The sequence below is a fragment of the Pseudochaenichthys georgianus genome, chromosome 4 (genome assembly GCF_902827115.2).
Source record: "Pseudochaenichthys georgianus chromosome 4, fPseGeo1.2, whole genome shotgun sequence".
NCBI lineage: Eukaryota > Metazoa > Chordata > Actinopteri > Perciformes > Channichthyidae > Pseudochaenichthys > Pseudochaenichthys georgianus.
The window spans coordinates 25,324,796-25,337,039 of NC_047506.1; the positions used below are offsets into that span (position 1 = coordinate 25,324,796).

General features: G+C 40.2%; 2 protein-coding genes across 2 annotated transcripts; both read right to left on the reverse strand.

Moving 5' to 3' along the window:
* Nucleotides 1-197: 197 nt before the first annotated feature.
* Nucleotides 198-3,486, reverse strand: LOC117445701 (ferroxidase HEPHL1-like). The gene is made up of 8 exons (XM_034081515.2): nt 3,209-3,486; nt 2,087-2,331; nt 1,791-2,003; nt 1,412-1,585; nt 1,240-1,331; nt 915-1,077; nt 677-818; nt 198-381 (listed from the first exon to the last, which is right to left on the reverse strand). Exons 1-8 carry the CDS (start codon nt 3,367-3,369, stop codon nt 213-215), a joined length of 1,359 nt encoding a protein of 452 aa, XP_033937406.1. The 5' UTR covers nt 3,370-3,486; the 3' UTR covers nt 198-212.
* Nucleotides 3,487-6,339: 2,853 nt separating this feature from the next.
* Nucleotides 6,340-12,034, reverse strand: tm4sf18 (transmembrane 4 L six family member 18). Its single transcript, XM_034080381.2, has 4 exons — nt 11,699-12,034; nt 9,042-9,110; nt 8,414-8,556; nt 6,340-6,926 (listed from the first exon to the last, which is right to left on the reverse strand). The coding sequence occupies exons 1-4, from the start codon at nt 11,876-11,878 to the stop codon at nt 6,728-6,730; spliced, it is 591 nt and encodes a 196-aa protein (XP_033936272.1). The 5' UTR covers nt 11,879-12,034; the 3' UTR covers nt 6,340-6,727.
* Between the last annotated feature and the right edge of the window lie 210 nt (nt 12,035-12,244).

A 12,244-nucleotide genomic window follows, 5' to 3' on the forward strand; every position in this document is an offset into this window, starting at 1 on the left:
TGCTTAAAGGTCAGAAGAGAAGAGAATTGTTGTACCCAACATATCCTTTGGTACAACAATTATATTAAATGTCACTACATTCAATACATCAATAGACAACCACAACAAAAACAGTAAACTGCAGAATACAGTAATACAGTAGGTGATTACAATAATGGCTAGCATTACCTACGAGCCAATTGGTTGCATAAAATACCTAATATCTGAAACATCTATAAAACTCCAGCACATCCTAGATTACCCATTATTCCAAGGTGTTGCTCCTCTGGGCTGCGTAGCATCTTTGTTGTGAAGGTGTTGTCAGTGTATTCCACATAGCGGACCTTCTTATAGCGGCTTCCAATACGGTTTCGACCTCTTGTTACAAACTGTTCTGCATCACTACACAGCCAGACACACACAGTGACACAGTGACACAGTACACGTCATTAACTGATGACTCTATACATCAAGAACCAGCATGGACATTTTTGTGAAATTGTGTGTGTGTGTGTGTGTGTGTGTGTGTGTGTGTGTGTGTGTGTGTGTGTGTGTGTGTGTGTGTGTGTGTGTGTGTGTGTGTGTGTGTGTGTGTGTGTGTGTGTGTGTGTGTGTGTGTGTGTGTGTGTGTGTGTGTGTGTGTGTGTGTGTGTGTGTGTGTGTGTGTGTGTGTGTGTGTGTGTGTACAGTAACCGACCCATCAGTTGGTGGAATGGGAGCGTAATCCCAGATGTCTTCTTCAGCAGCAATGAAGAAGGGTCTGAGTTCACCACCGTGTGGCTGGGGTTTATGGACATTGGGAAAACACTTCTTGATCTCAAATATAGCCTGCATTCCAGCTGAACAAAACAACAAAAGAAAATACTGCACAGTTATACATTTGTGGCAAGATCATCCTGCTTGAATCAAAATAAGAATGGGGGAAGTTAGCCCACCTGTCAAATGGTCATTGATGCCGCAAGTCAGCAGCCAGTGTCCGGGGTTGTCAGCTACCATCTCAGCTGTGGTGCTGGAGGCGGGGAAAAGACTGACTGTGTCTGTGTGGTGGTTCTGCACAGTCAGGATCTGGCCATGGAAATGAATCGAATGCATGTCCACCTGTTGGAGATAAATTACATTTAAACTGCGTTCAGACCAGATGCTTAACACCAAGACATTACGTCAAACTGACTTGCATCCTTGAATCATTTTAAACATTTGAAAAGCATTTAATTTGAGCAACAGCAACCGGAAGACCTATACAAAGTATTCAATATTTACCTCATTGCCTAAGCCAATCAAATGCCAGTGGATCTTGTTGCCTTGGCACATGGTCAGTCCAGGCAGGTTACCGTACAGAAAACCGTTTATACCTGTAATCCACACTCAGAGTTAAAGGTATTCAATGGAAGGGTATGGGCATTTGTATGTAGACTAGGATGTTCACCCTCACCATGCATTTTGTTGCTCTCAATAAAATCTTCGTCATTCTTCAGGTCCTTGGCAGGACTTGTAATGTGCGTCCTGATGTTTTCATCAAGGTACCAGCTGAAGTTCTCATCTGCCACCATGAACAGCAAAGCGTACAGATAGTCGCTTGAGCTGTCTCCATGTAAGTCCAGAGTTCCTACAGAGAAGAGGACATTTAGGTACAATATGCATTAATGTACTGAAGGGGAAAGTTCACAAAAGGCCATAAAAAATTGGGTGGCTATAGAGGGGACAATAAAAAGGGGGAAATAAAAGTACAAATACCTGAAAATAGTACTTAAGCAGCAGTAAATGTACTTAGTTTTACCACTAGATACCATAAGGTTCAAATGTTCCTGTACCTCTCTTACAGACGATGAGGGGTCCTATCAGTCCTGCGCTGATGTCTTTTGGTGGGCTGACGTGGGAGTGGTAGAATTTGGTCAGGCAATTGCTGTCCTCTGGTGTTGGACTGTGGGTCTCTGGGAGGGTCCACTCATACGTTACTATGGAACCTGGAGCCACTGAGTCGTCACGCTTTAGCTCTGGACCAGTACCATCGGGGTAAAGAGCGCCTGAAGAGACAGAAACAAGCTCACAAGGTCACATATCTATCTTTCTGTTATTAAGTCTGCCTTATGATTCATTCATTCCTCACCCTCATTGCCCTTGCTGTAGTTCAGTCCATGTGGGTGGATGCTGTAAGGCCTTGTTGCTATGTTCTTCAGGTGCACGATGACAGTGTCTCCCTCCTCGGACATTAGCAGAGGTCCAAGGTAGCCCAGCCAGTCTGGCTTTATCACCTCTGTCCTGTAGGAGGAGTCGGTGTACTGCTTATACACGGCCTTCTTGTAGGTCGAGCCGATACGCTGGGGGCCTTTTTTTAAAAATACTGAGGCTTCTCTGCAGAGAGAGAGAATGGGGAACATGATGGATAACAGTTAAAATATCTCAAAAACCTGTAATAGGCTAAAGCAACTGAAAAAAACACAAAAATACTAAAGTAGATGCTTAAAAATATATATGTGTACCTGCTCATCAAGCCATTCAAATTGGAGATTGTATTTGTGATGAAAAGCACATCACTAATAACATTAACCATGACTCAGTGATATTCAAATGTTCCAGATAACAGTGTGTACTAAATAACTTTTTTATCTGTACACTCTTTATGGGCTTGACAATATTTTGGACACAAACATTCTGCTGAGATTATTCAAGGTGTGTCATAAAAAATGTGTTCATTTTTGTGAGGCCTTCTTGAACCTGATACATTCTTCATTAATTACATAAAAATGTAGATTTATTTGTGTTTCTGAGTGTATCCTATCTAGTCTATTTGAGAGTACAGTTTGTGTTTTAAAGCATGTTGACCAGAGATATTAGAAGGACAAATAAAGAATTCAAATATAGAACAAGAGTAGCCTGAACAGGCAGATTTATTTTAATTGTTCAAAGTAAAGTAAAATGCCTTTTGCACAAAAAGTATATAACAAATAACGGACTTGTGAACAATCTAAAATTTAAATAATCAAAATGTTGTTTTAGACCTTTTTCTGAAATAGAGTTACTTAAGTTTATATTTATACATCGAAGGGGTAAACTGTAAATATCCATGGAGTTTAAGTGAGATAATGTAATGGATATTTAAGGGACTGAGGAATTGGAGATTACATTATCTCTTTAAGTAAGGAGGAGTCTTGCTTTTCCTATTTGGATCAGTCAGCGCTGACTGGCTGTCTCCACCATATAGAAGGCAGTGTACTGTGAATGTACTTACTCATCCTCCTGCAGCGTGCGGTTTTGAATAATGTTCATTCCAGTTGGAGCGTAGTTCCAAGAAACTTCCTCTATCCTAAGGAAGTACTCTCTCCTCATCCCAGACACACATGCTGCTGCAAAACAGAGCAGCAACACTCCCCTTAATCCCAACCGATGCATTTTGAAGATGCAGCGCTGAGACTTCAGCAAGTCTACTTCAAAACGGCAGGAAGATTATTTTTCAGTGCAGACAACTGAGAGCTGTTTGTCAGTCTGTCTGAGGGACTTTTGCCCCTCTGTGTGTCTTTATACCCCATGTGATGACTGCTGGGAACAGCCAAGCAGGGCAGAGGGTCACTGACATTCAGAAACAACCTGTCACAGGGATAGAGTGACTTGTGTCAGAACAGAACGTTTTTTTATGCAACATCCACTTGGGATCAACATATTTTACCACTGACTTTTTTTGTTTGTACTTTTGGAAATGTGGCTACAATTCAAGTGTTGTCATGAAAAGCCAATGATGAAGGGCCTCAGGTCAAAGATGATGTCCAAATGTGAAAAGAAGACACACCTTAATTTTCCAAACTAGTTACTCATTTGAAGGGCTTCCATCTGATTCTGAAGTCAGTTTAGTGAAATCGGCTTTTAAGACTGGTTTATGATTTTGTATTTTTCTTTAAAGGTGGGGTATGTCATTTTGGAGATACCAGCTCGAGTGCGTTAGAATTTGAAAATACACAGCCGGAAAAAATCTGCCACTTCCGTACAGAGCCCCTCCTCCAACACACACAAACGGCAACGCGCACATGACCAATGAGGGCACGAGATAAGTTTGTGCACAGATGGAAGGCTGACAGGCAGGTAGGCCATCCAGTTATTTGAGCCGGGCCGGCTAAAATGATTGGTCATGCTTTTTACAGTACTACGGCTTCCACAGATGAAATCTTTGTATGGGTTTTTTGTCAAAGCACTTAAGATATTCATTGCTATCAGGATGTTAAGAGCATTCCATGGAATGTAACAACAAGTATATCTCGAGCCGGTTTCTCAAACTTACCTACCCCACCTTTAAGTAATTGTATTCAATGGGACTCAGGCTACATTTACACAGTTTTCAGTCCTGATGTGGGTCAATACCCAGCAATTCTGGAAACTCCAGGACTAAACACACATGGACTTATGGTACATTTGTGTCAGAGACCCTCCTCCTCTGTAAGAACAAGTTGGAACAAAAGTTACATTGGTTGAACGCCAGATAAGTTGATGGAAACATTTAATTTAATGTTAAATTTTGAAAGCAGTTCAGCAGAGAATTCAAGCAGGCATCAATTCACATTGATTGGGATATGTATTTGTACACAGCAAAATAATATGTATGTGTTTGTGTTAAGATATCATTATGTTATTTAAGACATTTTAAGTGTGTTTGTCTATTTGTTTTAGAACTGGCCAAAGTTTCAAAGTCTACAATACTGCCAAGTAAATATATTTTGTTGCCAAAAAATACAGACACACACACACACACACACACACACACACAATTTCACAAAAATTTAACCTGTTTTTGTTAACAGAGGTCAGCTTAATGACTTACTCGAAACTTCAAGGAAATAGCAATTTTTTTATTCAAGGTAGCACCAACAAACGTACATTATAAAAATATGTCACTAAAATATATATAAAATGTTTGTTAACACTGGTCTAGCGTCTGAAAGACGTAAACAATTTACAACAAAATGCTCTGAAAATAAAAACAAATGTACAAACACACAAATAAAAATCTACTCATTATCTCTAAATGATCCAACACAGAATCAAACAGGACAGAAAGGACACTTACTGAAGCATCAAATTAATCATGCTGATAAACAACTAAATAATGTGCATCTCTTCTTGCAACAACAACCCAACAATGACACAAGAGCTCATCTCGTGTCATGTCCAACATCATGAAACAAAGATGGTGGCCATCTTAAGAATATAGAGTGATAACTTCAATTGTAGTATCACCTGTTCATGCAAAACAACTGTAGTGTAGTTGTTGGGTTTTAGAAATGTATAAAATACACACACACACACCAAACATTTCCTGCTCTCATCCGTCAAATGAACCATGCAATTTCTTATTTATTTTACGTTTGTTTAATTATGGGGAATGATTATATTAAGAGGTGGTTAACCTGTTTATGTTTGGGTCTTTTGTTGAAATGTGGTTTTGAGTTGATTGTGTCACCTGTTGACGGTGAGCCTGTGGGAGGGGCTATGGGGTCAAAAGGGAGGGTGTTGGTTCCTTGTTTTTTTTGGACTGTGTCACTCGGAAGAATGTTGCAATGAAGGCAACAGTTGGGACATGTGGGAGTTGGTTGCAGAGAAGGCAACCCAGAGCATGTTTACTCTAATGAGTGATGGATGGCCTGTTTGTGGATTTCATTTTGTTGTCTAACTTGTGCTGGTTTGCTATTTTTGTTGTTGCTGTTATAAATAAAGTTTGGAGCGTAACCCAACCGACTAGGCCAGTTTTTGTGAACGGACAATTAGAGCCCCGTCACAATGATAATAATAATAATAATAATAATAATAATAATAAGAAGAAAGCAATCAACGTTGACACTGAACATACATTTCTTGAAATAAGCTAATGAAACAGTTGTATGTTGAGTGTAAAGACAGTTCTTTGTCTTCTTTAAAAAAAAAAATGAAAGCTTCACACACACCAATACTTAAATCTCCCATTATGTTTTCCAACGCTGATTTACTTTGTCTCCATTATTTGTACATGTTGTTCTGCTAAGTCTTCTTTCAACAAAGTTAATTGTATCCTCTACGTTTCTATAGAGTATATTAATACAATCTGTCTTAAAACTTGTTTTCTGGCTGCACCAGAGGACCATAATTATCAATGACTGCATAGTGAGTTGTGTCAATAAGCAGGGCAAATGAAAGGTTATAACATAGTGATTCCATTGATGGTGGCCAGTTTCCATAATACGTGCGTGTGTGTGTGTGTGTGTGTGTGTGTGTGTGTGTGTGTGTGTGTGTGTGTGTGTGTGTGTGTGTGTGTGTGTGTGTGTGTGTGTGTGTGTGTGTGTGTGTGTGTGTGTGTGTGTGTGTGTGTGTGTGTGTGTGTGTGTGTGTGTGTGTGTGTGTGTGTGTGTGTGTGTGTGTGTGTGTGTGTGTGTGTGTGTGTGTGTGTGTGTGTGAAACATTAATGAACACAGTGATACTCCTAGAGCTAAAACACTGACCAGACATTTTTTAATTTACAACTAAACATATTGAATCTTTTAGTTTAATGAGGTTTCAATTAATGCATGCTGCTTCCAGTTTAGGAGACATTTAGTAAGCCCTAGTTGTACTCACACACATACACTTGTGCTTGGCAATGAGGCAGTGTCTAGACAATGCCGTGTCCATTTGTGTCCATTGATGTCCTGTATGTGTGCATACAATAGAGTGTGTGATTTGTTTATGTGTGCACTTATGTCTCAGCAGGAGAGCCTACTACTTACAGGTGCATCTGTGTTTGTCTGTTGATTTAAGCATTAAGACTATACTCCTGCTTGTAGCAACAGGGTCTGCAGACGGCGTTGACTAGACCGTTTCCCAGCTGACAGAGACAGATGATGAACTCCAGCACAGCCAGGCCCATCAACACGAACAGCAGAGTCACGTTCCACTCTACGATGTGAACCGGCTGAAGGCACCGTGACCACGTCTCTGGTTGTAAGAGATACCTGGGACACAGATAGACAATAGACAATCAAACACAGACAGCAGCTGCATTTTTCTAAATCCAAGACAGTGGAGATGGTTGTGGACTTTAGGAAGAACGCAGCCCCACCCGCCCCCATCACTCTGTGTGACTCCCCAGTAACTGCTGTGGAGTCTTTCTGCTTCCTGGGCACCATCATCGCCCAGGACAGGCAGCTGAAGAAATTCAACCTGCCAAAGACAATGATGGTGAACTTCTACACCTCCATCATCGAGTCTATCCTCACCTCCTCCATCACCATCTGGTACGCCGCAGCCACAGCCAAGGATAAGGGCAGGCTGCAGCGGCTCATCCGCTCTGCAGAGAAGGTGATCGGCTGCAATCTGCCATCCCTCCATGACCTGCACGCCTCCAGAACCCTGAGGCGGGCAAGGAAGATAGTGGCCGACCCATCCCACCCTGGACACAAACTGTTCACCCCCCTCCCCTCTGGCAGGAGGCTGCGCTCCATCAGGACCAAAACCTCTCGCCACCTGAACAGTTCCTTCCCCTCCGCTACCGGCCTCTTAAACAAGGCCCGGCTGACACTGACACTTTATCTCAGCCACAACGTAGACTCTATATGCATTACATTAATGCACACAATGCTCAAATACTGCTTACTGCACATATTCTTATTTCATATTTTATAATTCACTGCATTCTATTTCCCTGTAAATTACTGCTTTATTTTCTTGCTATCTAACTATATTTTATTACAGTGTCCTTAAAGATCTTTTGTTTTGTATTAGATTTTTTGTTTTATATGGAGATTTTTCTTTTATATTTTATATCAAGTCAAATTCCTCGTATGTGTGAACCTACCTGGCAATAAACCCGTTTTCGAGTGCTGAAATACCAAGGGGGAGAATTGTCTCTCAGAACACACTGATGAATAAAAAAAGATTAATTAATCAAATAAGCGATGCCACATTACAATGTTTTTAATGAATGCAAAAATAAAAACTGGTGGAGGCAAATTCCAGTGTTTCTATATAAGGGCACCTTGTATTCCAATATCGCAGAAGTACCCTGGCCATTAACCACAGGCAAAACTAAAAACACAGCATTATAGCAGCTGTTTAAGTGTTGTTATATGGTTTGGTGCAGTTGATGCTCCTACACTTACACACATGTGTTGAACTTGGGTTAACCTAGATACAGTATGTTTAAATGTATTAATGACCTTTATAATTGAGGTTCATTTTATTTGAGATAACAGAGAAGAGAGCGTCAACAACAGTATGTATACTCTTTAGAAACAAATTAGAGCTAAAATGATTGACTTGTGATTAATCGACAATACTTATAATGAATAATCATTTGTCCATTTTTTTTTAATCAACAATGCCCTAAAATGTAAAGAGCAGTGACATTTTTTAGAGAGATTTTTCATAATTCTTTTGACTTTTTAAAGACGAAATGAATGAAGAGACCCATGCCACCACACACAGTGCAGTATCTCCCTACCTGCCGCTCTGGTCTGCAAAAGGGTACGACCATCCAAGCGAGGTGAAGCACTGTGGACCCTGCACCAAGGCGAACCCTGACATGACGAAACAGTAGCCAGACCCCACCAGACCGACAACAGCTGCCAACACTGAACCGCACATCTGCGAGAACACAGACACACACATTTAAAAAGTGAATGTGTTTAGATGCCCTTGTCAATGTATGTGTGCCTGCCTGTCTGTTTAAATGTAAACTGTTTCATAGGTCAGATACAGAGGCCACTGTGAAATACACACACACACAGCTGTGGCTTGAGTGGTGGGAGCCAAGCTTACTTTGTTGAATGTTGACAAACAATGGGACCCTTGTTGAATTATCACTGCTGGATTAGCATTAGCATTCCACCTCATAAAGCGACAGTGTGGGCTGGCTTAAGGACAACTGTGCAGTTTACTGAGAAAGTAACAGCAGTAAAAGGGGAACACTATGAAGAGACACAAGGGGTGAAAGACAAACAATCTTCATATTTCGATTTAAGAAAAGGGGAAAACATCTGATAATATTGGTCTGTGTGTAGAATTAATGAACATCAAATGAAGTCCAGGCTTGATTTTGAGTGTTATTGATAGTTTGGTAAGTCGCTTACCATTAAGCTCTCATTCCAGCAGCAGTTACATTTCCCCAGAGTGATAAATACCACAGCAGGAAACAGCATCTGAAAACAGAGAGACATTTATGAACAGCAGCATTTATTATGTATTTAATTTAAGTCATTAAAGGATATTATATACATTGATATGTTTAAGATAGGAAAGTAGTAAGCTACAGTAGGACTAAATATATAGATGCTAAAGCTACGTTAGCTACTCATATTTCAGTCTTATTATACCTGCTATTCTTTGCATTTACTTGGAGCATTTCCTATCAATAAAAGCCAGATCAATATAGATCCTAAACCAAAACAATTACAAATTCAAATCTATTTACACAGCACATAGCAAACGTGTTGGTGTTGTTTTGGATACAGTTTTAGAAGGTAAGCATGCTACGTTAGCATAACGAGATTTGACTGTTGTTTGTTTTTAAGCTACATATACAGTCTAAGGGTTACTAAATCCTTAGGATTACCCCTCCTGGGACCATACATCTATCATCAATTCATTGACAATTATTCTGACAGTAGCCACAATAAGTGGTCAAACAAGAGCATTCCTCACATTTGTTGTTATGTAGTTGGAGGGCCTTACTGCGAGAGAAAGGCATAGATTTTAAATAAATGTGTTGTGTGTTTGTTTCAAGGTTGTTTTATTTTACTTTCCCTCCCTCCCTTTTTCCTTTCCTCCTCTTTCCTGTGCTGTTGTCTCTCTCCCAGCGGTCACGGTCTTTAAATCACGTCCCAACTGAGGGGGCGGAAGTTCCCAAGGCCTCAGAGATCATGAGCATCGTCACATAAAAGGGCAAAATAGAGATACTGAACATACAGAGGGAAGTGCACACAGTGAGAAAGGAAGAGGGAGACACAAGGAAAAAGAAGGGAGGAAGAGCAGGAGAGAGGAAGGGAGGAAGCTAAAGATAGATTTCTCTCAGAGGGGTTCAGTTTGCTCTTTGACTTTGAAATGTTCTGTCTTTTCCAAGAAGAAAGGAAAAGAGGAAGACATAAAGACAAAGAGAGGCAAAGACAAAGACAAAGAGGAAAACATAAAAACAGCATGGAAAAAGTGCTTGCAGAAATACTATTTTCTAATAACATATGCAAAAAGAACATGCACAAACTAAAGTAAGTGTAATTTTTTTAAAGTGAGAAGGACTAAATTGTCCCTCTTCTGCATCAGAAAGTTGAATATGGTATTGTAGAGGACAAATGCTTGGTCACGTATACAGTAGTTTCTTTTTTACATTCTACTTTGTTTTTAGAGTTGTTTGGTGTTTAGATATGGTATCTATCACAGTTTGGTGCAACACTGTTTATCAGCTCTCTTTTCTCTTACAAACCACCAAAACAAATCACAATATTTTACAGAGTGAAGCTGTATATACCCAAAACAAGTGCTAGTCTGGTCAGCGAGGTTAATCTGGTTTAAGGTAGGACAGAGGAGAGACTGTCTTTTTTTTTAAAACTAATTAAGAACAGCTCCTTTCAGTTCAGTCGGAGCATAAACCCATCAGATCAGCAGCATGTAGCAGACGGATTAACTGTGAATTCACACAACACTTCATTGTTCTCAATGAGCAACTGCAGGCACACTCAGACTGAGTGGTTGAAGGGGAAATCATTTACATTTGTTTAAAAAAATGCCTAAAAATCGTGTTTCTATGAGTCTGCATACAGATAAATGCAACTTGCAACAAAAAGCATTATGGATGTAAAGTAAGTAAGGCTTGAGTCGACGTCACAGTACAGTGTATCTACATGTAGCAGTGTTAGTTTTCCCTGAATGCTGCTTTATTTTGATGCTTTTTCAAAAGTACTTTTGGTGATGAGCTCTAGCTGAAATACTGTTAAAGAATCTTTCTTTTTAGTTTTAGTACAATAAAAACAGTTACTTAGTCACTTATTAGTTTCAGTTAATTTCTCTTTCCAGTGCAACCAATAGTGATGAGTTTAACCACGTGGTACCAGATGAACTTTGTTAAAACTTTCTCCATACTGTTAAGCCTCTTCTACCCGGCAAAATAATCCCTTCAGATGACTTGTTTGGAAAGATGCTGCCGTGTTGCATCAATATGAAACATTTCAACTTCTCTGTATTCATTATGGTAAAGTCAAGGTTTTTATTTTATTTATAAAGAGTAAGACAAATGTTGCACGTATGTATACAGAAGAAAAAAGCCATGATATTTCAAGTTTGAGCAGATAAATCCGTGTTTGACCAAGAAAACAATGTACTTTCTATTATTGATTAGCATTCAAACTGAATAAATAAACAATTTGCAGTGGGTAGAGACATCTTCATGTAAATCAAATTAAAAAAGTAAATTTGGACCTCATGCTGTTAAAGTATATCCCATGATACTAAAGTATAGCTTTTAATGAAAGGATTACCATGCTCTCCATTTAAATTAAGTAAAGTAATGGGACCTTACTATGTGGTTATCTTTCTTCAAAATAAGTCACTGCTGCATGACCAGCACCTGGTGTTTAGTGAGCACACGCCCAACAACTCAGACAACTAACTTTGACCTAAAGAAGCCAGATGATCTGACCCAAACTGAAAAAGTTTCTATCAAAAAAAATGTGACCATACCAAACATATAACAAATACTCATCATCATATAAGAACATAAAGGCAGTTGTTTACTCACCAGTGCCCCCCCTCCTCCTAGTCCACCAAAGTACCAGATGTAGCTGGCCAGGCGGTCCTGCTGGATGTAGGTGATTTCTCCCATGGGAAACAGAAGCAGCAGGTTGGCCACGATACAGCAGAGGGCCAGAGGCAGCAGGGCCAGGCCCAGAGACCGGGCGAAACCCACGGAACAACACATCGCTCACACAAAAGCAGTGAGGAGAGGAGATAACTGAAGTGGGTTGAGGAGAGCACGAGAAAGAGGGGAGGGTTAGGGTCCGAGCTGCTGGAGAGCCAGGAAGCAAAAAGAAGAAGTGACGAAAGCCAGCTATTTGTATGTGTGTGTGTGTGTGTGTGTGTGTGTGTGTGTGTGTGTGGTGTGTGTGTGTGTGTGTGTGTGTGTGTGTGTGTGTGTGTGTGTGTGTGTGTGTGTGTGTGTGTGTGTGTGTGTGTGTGTGTGTGTGTGTGTGTGTAGGGGTGTTGAACAGATGCTCCTTCCTTAGAGGAGGTTCTACCATGACACAATGTGCACTAGGAAACATACTCATAGGAAGTGTGTGTGTGT